Raw genomic sequence first — 19,212 nt, 5'->3', positions numbered from 1 at the left:
CTACTACTTAGTATAATAGCAATGCAGCGAACTTGGTTAAATGTGAAGTCATAGTAAGCGATAGCCGCGCATAGTTAGTTATAGCAGCACGTAGTAAGCGATATGAACGTGATAGCAGCACGTAGAAAGCTATAGGAGCACGTAGTAAGCGATAGCATCAACGTTGTAAGTGATAGCAGTGCGAGTAAACGTAGCGGAAGGCGTCCACGAGATTATTACTAACATTTGTTGTTGTTTAAGTGGCCTTCTATTTGAGCTTAATTATGATTATTACTAACATGAGCAGCACACGTTTACTGTAATACTTTAGGGATGGATATATTATAGCTACAGCGGCGCTCTGGGGGGATATTTAGCTACACTTGCTTAAACGCATTTCGTATATCTTTAAGGTACAATATGTAGCGTAAGGAGAATGCGTTAGTGAGGTAGTAGATAATATTCACTGAGTGGAAGCCTTTTTTATATAGTTTACGCTGGGATTCCTTTTCTAACCGTGTTATGGGGCGGATATACACGCAGGAAACCGAATTAACAAAGGGCAAACGTGACTTTATAACTATATAGTTACGAGTGCGAACTCTCTATATCTTACCTACTGTAATGCAGGTGGTACACTAAAATGGTAATGTTCGCCGCGTAGTAGAATAATACCACGTCTAAAACAATGAGTTTTGAAGTAGACCACGCAGTAGTTAGCGCAGCCCGCAGCTACGTTTTGGCGGAACATACGAAATACTAAAACGATGATGTATACTCGGTATTTATATAAGATCGCAAGCACTTAATGTAATGCTAAGTACAGGAAGAGCGAAGCCCATACTTTGATTGTTGCTAGGTGTTATAGCCTACGAACTAAAACCAGAGAGCTACGGTGGGATGATAAACTGAATAAACAACACGTAAGACATACACTTATGTGAACACACATAAGATACCAACACCAGATCGATCTACCCTACATGGCATATTGCTCATGTTTATTTCTACTAAACTCACAGTAAACGCAGATTGTGAGATATGTACTGCGCGGATACTTTGTAATTCGGGTTAAATAGTTGCGACGGGAGCACAGGACCGTACACTAGAGAATGTTTTACCCTGCAACATGCATCTACTCATAGTACACTGACGTTGGAATAGCTATTACCAGCCACGTCACTCTACTGATAGTACTTCAAACCTATAAATAATTTTACGTGTACACAATCGAAATGAATACCATTTGTAACATTTGAACTTTAAAAAAGCCCACCGGAGCAAAGCGGGGGGGGGGGGCGCATGGGAGATGGTGGGATTTGTGGTTTAACCCCTATTCCCGGGCCGCCGCTTTTTTATTGGGAACAGTCGTTATTTGTTTTCACATGGGCAAGAAGGCGTCCGCAGCACTCGTTGCTGTGCGGGACGCCATCGCCCTGAGGAAGTTCCCTCCTGAATTGCAGCTTCCCGAGAAGAAAAAGGACTCACTTTTCTCCTCATGGCACGGCCACCCTACGCTCGGAGTGCCTTTGCACTAGCCACGTTCCAAAATGCGTTGTTGAGGGGTGTCTGTGTGAGCCAAAGTGGAGGAGTATTTGCAGCGGTACGTACACGACGTCGATCACAAGACTGTTTTGTATTATGCAAGGTATCGCTGTACAGGGCCTCATGCAACACGCACATTTTCAACTATCGACGATGAGTATCTAGCATCATCACCAGAACTCTCGCTAGCATTCCCTTACCTTCTAACCTATCAAACGGGTGTATCACGCGAGCTGTTTCACCTTGTTTATGATAGCGTGCTAACGACAAGAGGCATATCTGGGGCAAGCAGCAGCGTCACCCGTTGTCGTCCGAGACGCTATTATACTCTCTTATCTGTTGCCGGCGTCGAGGTGGAGAAGCGGAGGCAAAAAATGCGAACTATTCGCCTCCTATGCTAGTGTCATTGGAGCAATACATGGAAGCGAATGCATGTCTTGATGATGAGGCTCTTCAAAAGATATGGCTGACCCAGACTGAAATATGCTCTCGTTTGCTTGAAGCCCACATGACACAGTGCAAAATCAAGCGAGTGATTCGTCTAGATCATTCGCAAAAGTTTTGCAGCAAACTCAAAGTATTTGGTGCTCAAGGTAAGAAAGATCAATCAAGCGAGGTACGTATGCTACTACTTGCCCAAAATGAAATAGGTCAAATTGTTGCTCGTGGCCTGACGTACTCAAAAAATCACGCTGAAACTGCGGCAATTCTAAAACCTGTGGCCGCGCAATTAGCGTCAAAACCACTTGAATCTCGCTTCTGTATAACCGACCACGCCAACGGCACACGAAGCCTCATTGACAAGGTCTTCAACGGTGCATTGGTAGTCAAACAAGACCCTTTCCACGTCATCCAAAGGTTCACAGAGAAGGTAAAGGATCACGTCATGCGGGGATGGCTAGCGACTGAGCTGTCCTCTGCTATTTACACGGCCGACCACAAAATACGAGAGCCCGAAGAAATGGCTACACTGTTTTCAACCGCTCTGGGCAAGATTCCAGCTTCAAGCCTCAATGTCAAAGAGCCTGAGTGGCAAGGATGCATAGCTAGCAACCTGAACCAGATCCGAGTAGGAGATTTATTTGTTGGCGAGGCTGAATACGTCGAGAATGGCGGCAGGGTACGAGTACTTTCGACTAGTCAGCTCGAAGCAGTTCATTCCAAACTCTGCAAGCTCTTAGATCGTATTGTATCGTACGAAACTGGCCTTCGTATACTCGACATCTTCCTCTTGCAGGTAACTGCATGCAGATCATATTCTACTATATGCGTATCTAATGCTGTGGTGTCTAGCACAATTTGAAAGTAGGGGCCAAGTTCGGAAGAAATCCTGAATTTTTTGAGTTTGACTTCTTGACGATGTGCCTTGCTGCTGTTTTGGGTCGCGAGCAATTTCCTGTCTCTCCTCAGCTGGAGTTCATGTACGAGCTAATTACGCGCCAAGGTTCCAGTTTGTGTAATCCGTCGTATCGTGCTGGAGCACCTGCGAAGTTATGCGGATTCGTTTGAAAAAAATACACCTCGAAAATGGAGGATGATCTTCGAGGAATTTCAGCGTATCAAACCTGGGTCGGCACTGTCCATCAATGCTCTCCGCTGTCGCCTTGAAAATCGGTCCAAAAAGCAGAAGGTGTCACCAGCAGCTCAGTCCGATGCAGCTGCTCCCAATTACTCCGAAGAACCCTCTCCGCGCAAGAAGATGGCAATCCAGACACAGCCAAACGCACCAAAAGACTCCCGCAGCAGTGATCAGCACAGGGGCGACGTCCCTGCGAAGCACTCAAAACAGTCAGCGTGTAAGAGCTGCAACGAGTTGAGACGAAGATGCGGTCCATCAGGCAACAACAAGTACTGTAAGTACAAAGCTCAGAGTGGGAAATCAATCAGTGCATATTTTACGTCAGCTGAGGAAGGCTCTACATGACCAACAACACAGAACAAATGAATACAACTGATCAATTAGTCCGCTCAGAACTATTAGACTACGGTAGTAAATATCACAGTACCTTAAGTGCAGCGAGCAAACCTCGACGTCAGGGCGTCAGGAGCCGAGCGCGCACGTCTGAAGCTGCTTGGTGTACGCGTTGAAGTCCTCGTCTGAGTCGAGGTACAACACGGGACAGTGCTTGCGATTCAGCATTAGCCGCAGCTAGCGACGGCACTCACAGTCGCCGTCGTTAGGCTGGAGGCGCCCTGTAGCGATACTTCCAACCAGGTTTTGCTATCCATCGTTATCTTGGCCATGCGCCTACATCATATAATAGTACAGTAACACACGTCATGATGCCGCAGAATAAAGCGATGCAACAGTGAGCTTCTCACCTTCAAAGACTTGCTACCCTCGGCCCGCCTTCTTCCTCGTCGCGACAAGCGTCTTCTCCTTAGCTTGCATGCGTACGCACGCGTTCTGTGGCTTAGTAGCGCGCCGCCTCTCGTATTGTGGGGCATGCTGACGAGTCCGCCACTTCAGATATGCGGATAGATGTCATGAACCTCCCCGTGTGGGTTCGTTTAGTTAAACTATTAATAGAGGGTGTGTCACTTTAGGACAAGTCCGGACCCACGGGACATTATGAAGGACAGCCGATGCTGGCATTTGGTGACGATTGGTCGCGGGACAATCCCGAGAATAGCGGTCAAGCCCCCCGGATTTGTCTCGCGACCACATTCGACCACAATGTTGTCTCGATGGTATGTCTCGATGCTGGTGGAAAAACAGATGTGCTATGAAAGGTAGATTTTATTGCTATACGCTAAAGAACTCTGTTATCGTACGAGTAGTATTCTTCTTCGCTAGCAAACACGCAGGATTTTGAGACCCTTCACCGCACTTTAAGTGCTTCTGGCGGCAGCTCGAACACGAAGTCGCCTTGCTAGCTGGAGCGAGAGGTGGAGCAATGCTGTCAGATATCTCGTTGCCGCTTCTCGCTGGCTCGGGACCATTTTTTTCTGCTGTTCGACGTCGTTTAAGGCGGCAGCGCAGTTGATTATCCGTGAGGTTCGCGTCAGGGTAATATTTCTTCAGCTCCTGCTGCAGCAATATATATTTTCCACGAGTATACACCAGCGAATCAGACAGTTTACGCAACTCAGCCAAGTGCTCTGGTGCGATAGTAGATGGCCGAGGCCGTTTTGCTGGAACACTTGATTGTCCTGCATCTTCACCAATCCCAACAGTGTCACGACGAATAACCAGCGGTTGTAGTCTTGCTGGAGGTGTGTCGTCTGCATTTCCACTAGTTGTAGTGGTCGCAGCATCGATGTCATCGTTCGATTTGTAAGCAGAGTACTTAATGGCTCGGCTCGTTTTTCTTCTTCATCAGGGGCTGGACAAGATAATGGAGCGTCTGTGGGGTTCGTGACCATCGCTAGTTTCCTCTTCTTACGGTTTTGGGCCGCCTTCAGCGCTTCCCAGCGCTTCTCCCGCACCGATTCATCAAGTTGACCAATTCCAGCGCAGACACAACTTGCAAAGTCGTAGATACGGTGGAATAATCGTTTACGAGCTGTGCCGGCCTTGAACTTTCGCAGAATCTTGAAGACATCGCGCATCAAATCAGCCTCGCAGTCTATCGGTGAACGCAAAGCCAGGGAAACAGATTCTTGAGGAGCAAAATGGAATATTTTTGCTTGTTTTCGAGCGGAGCTTGTACTTTCAGGATCAGCACCAAGTCCCCCGAATCTCCCATAAACCAGAAGTGTTTGGTAGCGAGGTGGTCACAAAACAGGACCACTTTCACGTGATAACTCGCATCACTGAAAAAATAAAGGCACCCGTCACCAGCAAACGAATTTCAAAGGAACTCTCCCGTGCGATCTACAATGTGGATCGTGAATTGCGCCTACTGCTGAAATGGCGCTTCAATTTCAAAGTGTAGTCAGCGGTGTTTTGCGCTCAAGTGTATCGTTCAGCCTGAAAGATTGGAAAGGGTCGTGTCAGAGTAATTTGGAGCAGATTTAGCGTGGCGAGCTGTACGTGGGCTCAAACACTTACGAGGAAGGCGGTCATCGAGTTTGCGTGGTATCTACTAGCCAACTTGAGGGCTTTCACTCTTCCTTAAAAAAAACTGCTTACCGGAAATGTATCGATTGATGTTGGCTTGCGGATCTTAGATTGGTTTATCGTCAAGCATAATTTGTCTATCGGTGCTAAGTTCGGGCGCAATCCGCCCATGAATGGCGTTGATTTGATTTCGGCGGGCCATACTGCATTACTCTGTGGAACGATGGTCCCTACTTCGCCTCAGATGGAGTATGTGATGCAGCTTTTCTCTTCGCCGCTTGTACCCCCGCAGTATAGAACGGGGACCGAGCGGGACTTTGACTTTGACTCCTGGGCACAGGTATTTCAAAGTGCAAGAGTGAACACAACATGTCTCGAAGGGAATCTCAATCGCTCCCGGCAACACCGCTCAACAGTAGCGGAACTGCTGTTAAAAAGTGCCGGTACCCTCCAATCGGCCAAGCTGAAGCGTGACGAGTTTTTTTTAAACTCTATTCGACTGGCAAGTACCGAGTGTGAAGGCGACCAGGGCTTCTCTACGGAGGAACACGAGCTGCTCAGGCAGCTGCCCAGCGAGCAGGCTGCTAGTAAGCGTGAATGGTGCACGTGTGAAATGATAACAACGATGATGTTCAATATTGTTGTTTGCAACAACACGAACCCTAAAATACGGCTACAACAGCGGAGCTATGCTACGATGGTCTCAAAAATTAAATCACTTGGTGCTGATCCTGAAAGTACAAGCTCCGCTCGAAAACAAGCAAAAATATTCCATTTTGCTCCTCAAGAATCTGTTTCCCTGGCTTTGCGTTCACCGATAGACTGCGAGGCTGATTTGATGCGCGATGTCTTCAAGATTCTGCGAAAGTTCAAGGCCGGCACAGCTCGTAAACGATTATTCCACCGTATCTACGACTTTGCAAGTTGTGTCTGCGCTGGAATTGGTCAACTTGATGAATCGGTGCGGGAGAAGCGCTGGGAAGCGCTGAAGGCGGCCCAAAACCGTAAGAAGAGGAAACTAGCGATGGTCACGAACCCCACAGACGCTCCATTATCTTGTCCAGCCCCTGATGAAGAAGAAAAACGAGCCGAGCCATTAAGTACTCTGCTTACAAATCGAACGATGACATCGATGCTGCGACCACTACAACTAGTGGAAATGCAGACGACACACCTCCAGCAAGACTACAACCGCTGGTTATTCGTCGTGACACTGTTGGGATTGGTGAAGATGCAGGACAATCAAGTGTTCCAGCAAAACGGCCTCGGCCATCTACTATCGCACCAGAGCACTTGGCTGAGTTGCGTAAACTGTCTGATTCGCTGGTGTATACTCGTGGAAAATATATATTGCTGCAGCAGGAGCTGAAGAAATATTACCCTGACGCGAACCTCACGGATAATCAACTGCGCTGCCGCCTTAAACGACGTCGAACAGCAGAAAAAAATGGTCCCGAGCCAGCGAGAAGCGGCAACGAGATATCTGACAGCATTGCTCCACCTCTCGCTCCAGCTAGCAAGGCGACTTCGTGTTCGAGCTGCCGTCAGAAGCACTTAAAGTGCGGTGAAGGGTCTCAAAATCCTGCGTGTTTGCTAGCGAAGAAGAATACTACTCGTACGATAACAGAGTTCTTTAGCGTATAGCAATAAAATCTACCTTTCATAGCACATCTGTTTTTCCACCAGCATCGAGACATACCATCGAGACAACATTGTGGTCAAATGTGGTCAAAGTGGTCAAATGTGGTCAAAGTGGTCGCGAGACAAATCCCACCATCTCCCATGCGCCCCCCTGTCGGCCCCCGAATCTCCCATAAACCTAAGTACCCCCCCTCCCCCGCTGGGTGTCATCCGTCCTGCACCACATATTCTAAGCTTTGTAATAATATTAGCCACATCAGACTGTGTACGTAGCCTCTGTCACGTTGTCCGTCGGTCGGTATCAAAATCGTCACGCTTATTCACTAAGTACGAATCCTACTAATTCCGATTTGCTGCCGAGCGCAGCGAAGGCACCCCACCATACGATATTGCGGGGCCGCAGAACCCGCCCCGGCCTCTGTACAGTCACACCTCTATAAATGGCTCCCAGTTCGCTCGGTCTAATACGCTGTTTCAGTTAAAGAATTGATCAGATAAAGAAATGGCTACACTTCTAATGGCTACATTTTCATATGTTAGGTGCACAAGGGCTTTCTTTACCTGGTACCCCTCCAGCATTTTCGTACTCTTGTTTTGTTTCGTCTTCACACAAACAGAACTCAACCAATACCGGTAGGCGCGGTATTGTCTGTTCCTACTCCTTCTTCTCATTGGTATTAGCAGAATCGCATCCCCTCAGGTTGTACGTGAGTTTCAATACAGTGAGGTTATATGAATATTTGTTGTCCCGATATCCTGCCACCATGCCTGCAGTTTTAACTTTTGCTCGGTACCTACTGCATTGCCCCTAGTTGTCTCGACATCATTATATTTTAGTTTTTCGTAATATATATATGTACGCTGCGCTGATTGTAAAATACTGTGGCTAGCTTATTTATCACAAGCTTGCAGTTACTGCAAACTCTTTGTTCCAACTTAGCATCCCAAATACAATTTCTCTCTTCGCTCGATTTCTTGTGGCGGGAGTAGTGGTAGCAATGGCATACGTGGGAGGAGGCAGGCAAATGATTGAGAAAAATATATGAGTTTGGACCTATTACTACGGCGTCCATTTGAAGGGTTGAGGCGCCAATAATGGCGACCATTTAGAGAATAAAGAGGTTTTGATCAGTTATAGAACACCTATAGTGAAATCCATATAATCCCGTTTGCAGTCGAGGAATCCTTACCAGATAGGGAACACATGGTCAGTTAGAGGGGCTCATTTAGGGAGGTGTCACTGTAATACTAACCTGACATTGAGAGTAGTGCAGCGAGCCGATGAGGCGAGAGGAACGGGTCCACTACTGCCCTAGCGAAGCGTAGGGAGCCTGCTCTTATAGCGCAGCGAGCATTACGAGCGAAGCGCCAACTAACACAAAATTCACCGCCGCGTAGCGGCGGCGCTCGGCTAGTTTGATATATTTCGGACTCCGAGATAACACGTCAAATCGGGCGGCAAAATAGTTGAAAACCACAATAAATACTATCCGTTCTGCCAGAGTTACGGGACAGTTGGAGAGGGACACCAATAGTAACTTTGCTGAACGATTTGCGGTGCACAAACGACATCTTTAGAAAGTAGAAGGAAAATGTAGTTTGTCGGTACTGTTCTTTTGCTTGTTCTTCACATGAAAACAGTAGAATGCAGCATCTGAAAAAGCGCTAATTTCACGAACACGATTGTGGGACACTGCTGCCTCTAGTGGTGCACTACACTTACACTGCATGTTTGTATGTAAAATGCATATGTTCGCTAATCTTGAGCCAAGCTCTATATCCCCAACACCCGCCAAATCAAGGACAAAAACAAGGACCAAAAGTTAGAAGCTTACGCTGGCGTTGTTTTTGAGAGATAAGCCATCTTATTGGTACGGAGAGAAAACCTTTGATTCCCTCTTTTAATCCTTTGTTATGAGTAGTGTCCACCATTGTCCATAACGGAAAAAGCTATAGTTGAAAGGTGTCATTAATAACATATTACATTTCATTTTTGTCCTGGATTCTAGGACAAGTTCCTTAAAATGACTTGAGTTCAGTATAGGGCCTCAGCCGTTACACCACTCGAACAGTTGTTGCATTTGTTATACATGACACCCTCGTACTTACCTGGATCTTATTTCCTTCCATACAACCCCCAAGTCACTTTTGGTCCTTTTTGCTGGTTCTAGGACAAAACCCTGCTAAATACGGCGTACTTAAGTGAGTTTTGGTCCTAGATCCAAGGACAAAAAGTGTTGGGATATGAACACATTTGCACCTCTCCTTCGCGACAGAGCTCGTTAGGAGACGTAATAAGCACGGATTCGTATAATCTTGCAGCGATCTATTCACTGAAGCTGGTCATTTGGTTTATTTGTGTGGCCTAGAACCAAAAATTGCATTAGGTTGCTGCATGTGGAAGCCCCCAAATAAACTTGGATTTAGTATTATATAACCATATGCTTGATTATAAAACTGATGATTTGATTAACTGGCTATTGCTGGTTATACGCTCTTGGGAAACTGAATTGTTGATCTTTCTTGGTGAATTGGGTGTCAGAGGTAATGATTGTTGAATGATTGTGATGAGATACTTACGATAAGTATTGGATTGGAGAGTGTATCAATTTATTCTTCTTCCTTTTATGTCCTTGGTGGGATTTGAACTCCGGCCAAGAGCGTACTTCCTGGGACCTTTACCCAGTGGGCTACCAGCAGCCCGTATGCTTGATTATAACCGCTGGAGGACCGGCAAAATGTATGGAGGATCGCCTGCTACACAAAGGATGCCACAACTAGCGGTTAAGAGCTCCATCGCTTCGTGCGACTTGCCCAAGCGATATTTCTACTTTAGTTTAGGTTGTACCCGTACTGCCTTGGCTAGTTCTGCGAGATTTACGAAGATATCGATGATGCCGTATTTGATCCCCCATACAAAATCCTATATAAAAGTACTGTCCCCCAACTATGATGCCCCACAACTCTGGCAGAACGGATACTAGTACATAGTACTACTGTCAGACACCAGCGCGAAAGCCTTCGGCGAGATGCTGAAGTCGAGCCAAGTTGAAGAAGCTGTACCAGAAGCTTAGAACGGGAAGCAGTGGCGTAAATCGAGTGGCCTAACACGTTGTTGGCACCAACTCGGTTTTGGCGAGGATTCACACATGTAATGAAACAGAGTCCACCGACATAATGCACGGTACAAACAAGCGCTGGAATTCTATGAGAAACGTTTAGTTTAGTTCGAGACCCGCCTACAGGTCGAGGAACTGGTACTGCGAGCAGCCGTTGTAGGACGAGACGGCCGACTCGTACGTGACGCCGTCCTCCGTGCTGAAGCCCGACGTGATCCACGTGCCAATGACCTGGTCCTGGCCCTGCAGGAGGTAGGCATTGTTCGTGCTGGGCTCCGTGGAGCCGAAGAACTCGCATGCCTTGACGTAGAAGTCGTTGATGCAGCTCGAGTTGCCCTTGAGGCGGTTGTTGGTGTCGACGACGCCGTCGCGCACGGTGCTCATCATCTCGCAGTCGCCCTCCGAGTCTCCGGACGAGTAAATGGGGGGCGCCCCCTTGTGGATGGGCTCGAGGATGCTGGTGACGACCTTGGCCTTACCCGGGCCCCACGTGATGGGGTAGTCCTCCTGCAGCTCAGCGGTGAAGAGTCCGGCCTCGTCCGTCTTGAAGCGGACGCCGTACACGTTGTCCTTGGGCACCATGTTGCCCAGTCCGAAGAGGCCTCCGGCCTCGGCCGCGTATAGCTCCGGAGACGCGCTGATGATGTAGACGTCTACGCCCGCCGCACGCAGAGCGCGCATAGTCGACTCCTGGCCGTTGAAGAAGCGCAGGCCCTTGGTGTACGAGCCCTCGACCTGCAGGTCGCCCGTCGACGTGTACGTGGGGGCCTCGAGAGCTTGGCCCAGGTTCCAGCGGATGCTCGAGCGGATGAGCGCCTTGATCTCGGTCTCCGTCATGCCCACGAGCAGGTGGGGGAAGACCGTCATGGCGATCTTCTGCGAGCACTCCGTGTGCGTGTCGCCGCCGTCCATGGCCTCGAGGCCGAAGAGCAGGAAGCTGATCTTGGCACGGAAGTTGAGGTACTCGGTGGTCTCCTTGATGGCGTCCAGAGTGACGTTCGACTGCTGCTGCTGCTGTGTGGCCGTGCCGTTGGTGGTCAGGTTGAACGTGGGGGCGATGTACGCGTCGTAGAGCACCTTGTAGTCCTTGGCCGTCTCCTTCAGCGCCGTGGCCAGCGTCACATCGGCGCCGTTCACGTCCTGGCCGATCACCGAGTTGGTGCCGTTGGTGAGGCAGACGTCGCTGCTGCTGGCGTTGTAGCCCAGCGAGAAGATGGACTCGAAGTTCTCGGGGGCGAAGCGGAAGTGGAGGTTGTCCACCTGGTAGAAGACGGATGTGTACGAGATGTCGCCGAACATGCACGTGTTGTCCCAGTCGAAGACGGCGTAGGCCTCGCCCTCGGCGCGCACGGAACTCACGTTGGCCAGCAGGTTGCCCACCACCCCGTTGTTGTAGTCGGGCGCCTCGGCCGCGATGAAGAAGTTGTCGGCCTTTGTGACGGAGGCCAACAGAGCAGCCGAAAGCGCAGCGGCAGCGGCGAAGACGCGGACCATTGTGGGGAACGGGCTGAGGACAGTGCTGTGTATCCGAGTCGGCGCAAGTTGGGGAATGAGCTGATGTGGAGGCTCCCTCTCAGCCATCGAGCGGCAAGCAGCGAGATAGAGAGAGCGATTGATCTGGAAGTGTGTCCCCATGTGGGATCGGCCAACACGGATGTGGACCGCAGCCACGCCGCTCGAGTCATGCATTGCGGGCGCTCGAATCTCGGTCGCGCTGACGGTTCGGCGGCTCTCGAGGACAGAGGATCGACGCACTCCTCTTTTAACACACGAAAACGCGGGTCTCTGCGCGGCCGGTTCCCCCGAACACGGCGCATCTTCGGGCTCCGCTCCGCACGTTTGGGCCAAACACGCGCTCGGTTGCACAGGGCTGGGACGCTCGAAATATTCCGTAGCCGCGTGAAAATGGCGAAGCAAAAAAGCACTGGAGAGTGCCGTTGGTGCTTAAGAGGGGCTGGTAAAATGCTGTAAATACTGAACAGAACTGCGGGGTGTCGTCTGCAGTGCGAGGATGAGCGCTGAGCGTTGCATGCTGTCGTTTCAAATCGGCAGTGAACCGACTACCTGAAGTTCAGCACTTTGCTCTGAATAGTGCGTGCATACTCAGTCTTTGTCATATGGGCTTTTGATTAGCATCCGGTTGCCTTGAATAGAAGACCTCTGTTGAAAGAGATCCTGGTTGAAGCGGTAGCCTACAGTACCGGTAGGTGAGACTTCCGATTCGAGCCTCCACAAGGAATCTGAAGAGCTTGGCCAGTGGCACGCGTTGACTCACACTTCAAACCGGTTTGCTTTGTTCTACCGAGATGCGGCGATTGCGTCGGAAAGAAAGATTGTTGTCGCCCACGTGAGTTCGCAAGTCAGCGCTGGCTCATGGACAAAGCACGCATTCGTTCATTCAGTTATCGCGTCGGACTCGCCAATGCGGAGCCGTTTCCACCACCAATTCGTTGACAACACGCCAACCAAGTGCTGAGACAACTCAAGAGCGGGGCCAAGACTCGAACAATTGGCACGAGCCAACACAAGACAATTTTGGTGCGACGTACGTAGACGCTTGGTTCCTCGACTTGCGACGAGTCCTGCACGGGCTCACACGTAACAGAGCCTTTGATTTTGTCCCGACACGGAATGGGCTTCATTTGCGTCGCAGCAATCCCGTGCGCCAAGGTATGGATCACCAACATCTACATTATTATCTGCGGAACAAGGGACTATGAACAATTGGCACACGGCAGCCAGCTCTATGTCTGCGTGTACTCTTCGGCTAGCGCTCGCTTTGAGGACGTGGACGCTCTCTTCTTTTGGATCTCGATCGTATTCTCCAGATTTTCCCACCACTCGAGCATCTCCGCCACTGACCCGCTGCTTTCGGCGTGGACCCCACCCGGCTTATAGTTCGGATCAACCGACTGCAAGCTCGACTTCGAGTTGGTCTCTTGCTTGGCCGCAGATCTCGACTCCGTGGCCGCAGCGCTAGCTTTCGGCTTCCGCGTGTGCTTGACCATGTCCGAGATCGAGTCCGGAGCGCCCACACTCCCAGCAGTGGACGAGACCACAGTCGGGATCTTCACATCGCGCACCGTAGCGTTGTCCTTCGAGCCATAGAGCATGCGGAGCGTGTAGATATCGCCGGCGCTGAGCACTGCGCGGGTGCCGATCTCCGAGTCCCGACTGGAGTTGCAGTGCTGCTCCACTGGCTGGACGCAGTTCTTGACCGTCTCCACGTCGCAGAAGGACTTGAGCGGGTACTGCGCCTTGGGGAAGCAGAGGCCCGCAGTGCGGCCGTAGTGCATGATGGACTTGGGGTCGTACGGCTTGAGAGTGGCCTCGCGAGTGCTGGTCTTGGCGTAGTTCTCGGCCGACACGGGCAGGTTCTGGTCCGTGAGCACGATCACCTCTCTGTCCGGGTGCGTGTGCTCGTGGTAGAGCCCCATGGCGTGGCCGATCTCGTGGACGACGTTGCCCGGGCCGCCGGCGAAGCAGCTCTCGCCCAAGTTCATGATCTGCGGCTTGCCGTCGTTCACGTAGCCCACCATGCCGTAGCACGCGTCCTCGTTCTGCTCGATGCTCACGTACTTGCCGTTGCACTTGGACACGGGCTCGCACTCCTGCAGCGTCACGTTCACGTCCGCCTTGCTGTAGAGCTCCACGGCCGTGTTGATGACCTCGAGTTCGTAGGCCGAGAAGGAGCCGTTGATGCGGTACCACACGATGTGGTCGGGCCAGATGTCCTCCTCCAGGATGATGGCGACACCCAGGCGGCGGCGCTCCGAGGCCTCGAAGCAGTCCACCTCGCGGCTGTTGATCCACTGCGGGGCGTCCACCAGCCCGCGGTCCTCGAAGCACGTCGCGGCCCCGTACAGACAGCGCGCGTAGATGCTGCCGGGCCGGTGCGCGCGGCCGAGCAGGTACCTCGCGCCCCCGTGGTCGATGCGCACGCCGTCGATCTCACACGCTGCGGGCCGCGCCCATGACGGACGAGTCGCCCATGCCAGCAGCAAGGAATGCAGCAACACGGTCAGCAGCATTGGAGACCGTGATGGAGTGATTACTGAAGGGTGGACTGGCTACTAGTGTGGTCCGTATAGTGATTCTGATTGGCTGAAAGGTGATGGGTGTAGCCATCTTGGACACATGGCTACATCAAGTTGCACTTGTAGACCATGCTGCAGTGCGTGCTCTCCTGGATCGGCGCTGCTCGTCTAGCTAGTGGTGTGGCAGAGTTCCTTTACGATCCATCTATTGCAGTATTGCGAGCTGAACATGGTGAATTGCAGCCGTTATCTACGGTTTATTCTCGTGGCGAAGGGATGTAACTAACGACTTGTGGTCGCTACACCTCGGGCGATGGAAGGCAGCCTCGGGATCTTGTACGTGTGCGGGGAGCAGACTGACGGCGAGATCAAGATCGCTGAGGGTCTTCTCGGACGCAAAGTGCGCGGCGTCTGCGGCGCCTACGACCGCTTCGTGGCTCTTGTGGACGCGTGGGAGCTCGACTGGCCAGCAGTTGACGGAGGAGGAGGGGGCGACGAAGCTGCGGCGCTGGAGAGTCAACTGGTGGCGGAAGGGCTGCAGGACGTCAAAGTCCACAGCGTTGCAGTGGGCAAGAACCACCGCGTCGCGCTCTCGCTGGACGGCCAACTGTTCTCCTGGGGCCGCCCTGGAGCTGCGCTGCCCAGTAGCGAGCTCGGCCACAAGCATGGGACGACGATGGCGCAGAACTACTACCGAGTGAAGACTCCCGGGCCGGAGGTCGATGGCCCAGACAAGCGCGAGTTAGCTTCGGCCAAGTCAGCTCAAGCTCTGGCTCGGCCGCTGACGACGGTGACGGCTACAGCTACTGGCACTCCGCATCGAGTGGTGACGGCGCCCGAGCTCTTCTTCTCGCAGGTTTCTTGCGGCAAACACCACTCGGCCGCAGTCACGGACGGCGGGGACATTTACACGTGGGGAAGGAACTTCGAGGGGCAACTCGGCCAGGTGTTCAAGACGCTGCCCAAGGAGGTGAACGCGGTCTTCAACGGCATCTGCGCGTGGCCCAAGTACGTCGGCTTCTTCCTGGGCAAGCCTCGCGTTGTATCTGCCTGTTGTGGTAACACCTTCACTGCAGTGTTGCTCGCCGACGGGAGCGTGTATCTCCTTGGAGGCAGCTCGCTTCGACCTGCCAGTAATGCCAACAGGAGTCCGAATGCCCCTGGGGTCAGCACCCTCAATTTGATCCTGGACAAGGGCTCAAATGGTGAACCGTTCGTCGGAATCGCCTGTGGATACGACCACGTTCTCGCAGTGACAACCGCGGGTGAAATGTTCTCGTGGGGGTTGAACACTTTCGGCCAGCTTGGACACGGTGGGAAGACTGGAAGGGGGGAAGCTGAAGTCAAAGGGGGGAACGCTCTCCCAAGCGCTGTAAAATGCGATAGAACCGTCAAGTGGGCGAAGGTTTTCGCAGGCGGCAACTACTCCGCAGCTCTAACTGTAGCCAATCAACTGTTCACGTGGGGGAACGGCAGCTACGGGAAGCTGGGGCATGGGGGCAAGTCACGCAAATACGACTGCGAGTTTGTCCCACGACGTGTGGAGTATCTGCAGCACACCGTCATTGGGTCGGTGGTCTGTGGAGATCGCAACCTCTTTGCGTTCGCTCCGACGTGCATCTCGGAGATCGCCCCTGTCTGCGGGGAACACGTCGGCGGCTACGAGCTGCGGATACGCGGCAGCGGGTTCTGGCCCAGCGACAACATGACAGTGCGGTTTGTGCCGCTGAACGACGGCCGACTCATGCGTGGCATGCTCGGCACGTTCAATGAGGCCACGGGGGAGGTTCTGTGCCAGGTGCCGAAGTTCCGATTGCCTGGAGGATACGCCGTCGAGGTTTCCATGAACGGCAAGCACTTTACGTCGAATGAGCGGGTCTTCACGGTGTTTAAGCGTCCTCAGGTGGCCGCAGTGTCCGTCTTTGATACCCGATTCTCAGGAGAGGAAGAGATCACGATGTCCTTGTGCGGCAGCCTCCCGGAGATCTCTCGGCGCCCCATTGTGCGCTTCGTGCGCTGTCGAATCAATGCAAACAGCGGTCACTTTGTCCCCAAGAGCAGCTCTGAGCTTGCCCCCGCAGTGGTCGGAGCCTTTGACGAGCGTCCAGAGAGCGTGAATGAAGCGGAGGAGACCGAGTACGATCCGTCCGATATCACCGGTCGATTGCTGCGGTTGAAGGCGCCTATTATACCGGACAACGGAGAGGGCATCGCACCCTACGTACTCGAGATCTCGTACGATGGAGGGCTCATATTTGCGCCAGTGTGCGTTGACCCGACGCTTGTGAAGCAGAAGGATGAAAATGCAGACAAAGTCGAACAGGAGGAACTATCTCACCCCTTCAGCTATTCCCGTAAATTAGACGAGCCTCGACCTGCGTTGCCCCACGTTATCTGGGCCCACGACGCGCAACTTGTCCGCGTTGTCCCCAACTCGTTCCTCACTAACGACCTGCCACAGACGATCAAGATCGTGCTGCAGCATCTCCTCCCTCCCGAGGTCATGCAGATCCACGTGAGCATCGTCTACTCCCCCTCCAACAGCGACTTCGACCCCCAGAAGATGCCAAGCGCCTCGGCTGTTCTCCCCATCGACAGTGTCGAAGGAAACCTCATCGTGTGCTCCATCCCTCCGCTGTCCGAGTGGAAATGCACTGCACCGACTAACCCGAAGCTCCAGGGGCTATCAGCCGAATGGTGGAGGGCGCTCTCCAAGACGGGCTTTGTGTCCAAACTTCGCGTGTCCATGAACGCCGGGAGGACCTTCGTCCCTGCTCAGCTGCTACTCGGGGGAAGAAGCTTCTCCACGGCAGCGCAGATATTTGGGATGCTGGCGCCTGGACGCTTATTGAGCCTTTTTCCTAGCGTCGGAATGGTCCCGGGCGGCACTCAGGTGTCGGTTGCTGGCGATTTCTTCCACTTCGACACACAAGACGCCGCAGTCAAGTTACAGTGGAGAGAGAGCTGCTTGGTAGTGCCCGCAGTCTGCTTGCGACCTGAAGAAGCTTCGGGCGAAGCGAGCTCCACGAATCGCCGTGTCGTCTTCAGAACGCCGCCGCTGCCGTTCCCCGATGATTCGGCCACAGCTGCGGCCATGGCGGTGGGAATGGTGCTGGGAACACGCGAAGAGGTCACGGTATTCGTGTCGCTGGACGGCGAGCACTTCACCGACGCCGGATTGAGTTTCGTGTACTGCGCTGTCCCGGAACTGAGTGGAATTTCTCCGCAGGAGGCGGAAGCTGGCGCCACAATGGTGCTGGCAGTTGACAAGGTGGTCTCGACACCCGCAGCGTGCGTGAGGCTGGAAACCGCAGACTCGAAAGTGTCACTGGTATGTTGCCTATGGTTGCTGTATCGCTTGTATCTGTCTTCATCTTCTAACTGTGAAATTGTGCTGTCCAAGGTTTTGCCTGTCGAAATCGACGAAGCCGCTCGAACAGCCGAGTTTGTACTGCCAGAGCTACCTGTTAGCGCGGACGAACGAGTTCATGTCGCGCTATCGCTCAACGGTCAAGAGTTCTCGGAGGGTATAATGGATCCATCGCCGGAGTCGAACGGGGGAGGGGTGAGCTTCCTCTACAAAGCTTCAGCAACTCCAGCAGCTGAAGGGTAAAATTGAAGACTGATATTATTTCGGCAGCTCAGACGCCGTTTGAGACTTGTCCCCCTCCAGGTTCCAACATAGCGTAGTTGCATCTTACCCTGTACTTGGTTACTCTATTTCTCATTCTTGGGAACCTAGATCACAACAACAACTAGAATAACAGCCATGCGTCGCGGATACAGTCGGCCAGGCACCGTGTTTGCGGTTGGCTAGGTGACTACTATGTCTGTCAATAATCCTCGCCCGCTAACACGCTTTTTAAGTAAGAAAAGGGTGCTCAACAAACTGGTTGAGGCAAGTCTTACACTTACATACATGTACACGTATAGTCACGTACGGTGGACGAATGGTGGGGGAGGCACGCAGTATATGTATGTGCCGTCATTATATCGTACGTATTCCATCTGAGCTTGGTTATCGTAAATATGAAGCCGCTCAAATTTACGCGTTGAAGAGAGATGCATTTCTCTAGTGCGAAAGGTTATGTGTATCGCGGGGTATCAATTCTTCCTGCTACAGTGTGCGTGCTAGGATAGAACATGGGCGGAGGGGGGGGGGGGGGGCAGGTTCCAACGGGTGCTATTTCCTAAATTCACACACCCATCCTGGTACAGTCGCGAACCTCTAAGCGTACATGGCAATCATAAAAAACTTAAAATCAGCTTTGCTTCTGAGAAGGTGTACCTTTATCGTTTCAATCGGGTGCTTTTAGGGAAGTACACATAGTGTTACTTTCTTACTGCAACGTGTGTACGGTGCACGTGATACCACAGTGACGGTGCCGGCATCCCTTTGCCATCACCAGGGATTGACAGTAACACGATTATCTTCTGAATTACCATAGTAATATACTAGTGGAAGATAACAGGATACTAAAGTACTAGTATCATCGAGCCCGAGATCTCGACTACTACATTACTATTAATACATTATTATCTATTACTTCATAGTAATTTCGATGGTCGACCTTCAAAAAGCCTATACCTCTGTCGCTGAACGCTTCACACAGTCGGATTCTTCGTGCAAAATTTTTCCTTTTACGAGCATCAGTTCAATCTTGTTGTCAGAGCTGACGCGGGGATCGTGGGGTCGGTCGAACCGCTGCCAAATTGCCAGTTGCAAACCACTGCTCAAGATTGTTGGTCCCCGTTATTAGAGCCGACGATCGGATCGTGTCCTCGTACAGCTGTATAACGGGATGCTCCAGTTCTAAGTAACAACCAACACCTGAAGCCACTTTAGATCCGTTTAATCGATTCATATTTTGCACTTACCGCTCCCCGT

General features: G+C 51.8%; 5 protein-coding genes across 5 annotated transcripts; 2 read left to right on the top strand and 3 right to left on the bottom strand.

Annotated features, from left to right (window-relative positions):
* Window positions 1-1,592: 1,592 nt before the first annotated feature.
* PHYSODRAFT_496061 (hypothetical protein) lies at window positions 1,593-2,827 on the top strand (the record flags this gene model as incomplete). Its single annotated transcript, XM_009526372.1, has 3 exons — window positions 1,593-1,830; window positions 1,887-2,242; window positions 2,330-2,827. Coding segments are annotated over 3 exons (1,092 nt in total), but the record flags the coding sequence as incomplete, so codon positions are not given.
* Window positions 2,828-3,565: 738 nt separating this feature from the next.
* PHYSODRAFT_329840 (hypothetical protein) lies at window positions 3,566-3,916 on the bottom strand (the record flags this gene model as incomplete). Its single annotated transcript, XM_009526371.1, has 3 exons — window positions 3,566-3,649; window positions 3,691-3,772; window positions 3,864-3,916. The coding sequence occupies 3 exons, from the start codon at window positions 3,914-3,916 to the stop codon at window positions 3,566-3,568; spliced, it is 219 nt and encodes a 72-aa protein (XP_009524666.1).
* A 6,491-nt stretch (window positions 3,917-10,407) lies between these two features.
* PHYSODRAFT_488713 (hypothetical protein) lies at window positions 10,408-11,781 on the bottom strand (the record flags this gene model as incomplete). The annotated part of the gene is made up of 1 exon (XM_009526370.1): window positions 10,408-11,781. One exon carries the CDS (start codon window positions 11,779-11,781, stop codon window positions 10,408-10,410), a length of 1,374 nt encoding a protein of 457 aa, XP_009524665.1.
* A 1,250-nt stretch (window positions 11,782-13,031) lies between these two features.
* On the bottom strand, window positions 13,032-14,318 carry PHYSODRAFT_329838 (Astacin, peptidase M12A family, neutral zinc metallopeptidase, Zn-binding site; the record flags this gene model as incomplete). The annotated part of the gene is made up of 1 exon (XM_009526369.1): window positions 13,032-14,318. One exon carries the CDS (start codon window positions 14,316-14,318, stop codon window positions 13,032-13,034), a length of 1,287 nt encoding a protein of 428 aa, XP_009524664.1.
* A 319-nt stretch (window positions 14,319-14,637) lies between these two features.
* Window positions 14,638-17,937, top strand: PHYSODRAFT_495878 (hypothetical protein; the record flags this gene model as incomplete). The annotated part of the gene is made up of 4 exons (XM_009526368.1): window positions 14,638-16,342; window positions 16,415-16,797; window positions 16,888-17,586; window positions 17,728-17,937. The coding sequence occupies 4 exons, from the start codon at window positions 14,638-14,640 to the stop codon at window positions 17,935-17,937; spliced, it is 2,997 nt and encodes a 998-aa protein (XP_009524663.1).
* Between the last annotated feature and the right edge of the window lie 1,275 nt (window positions 17,938-19,212).

Source organism: Phytophthora sojae (genome assembly GCF_000149755.1).
Source record: "Phytophthora sojae unplaced genomic scaffold PHYSOscaffold_3, whole genome shotgun sequence".
Lineage (NCBI taxonomy): Eukaryota > Oomycota > Peronosporomycetes > Peronosporales > Peronosporaceae > Phytophthora > Phytophthora sojae.
This window is presented reverse-complemented; position numbering and strand designations above follow the sequence as displayed.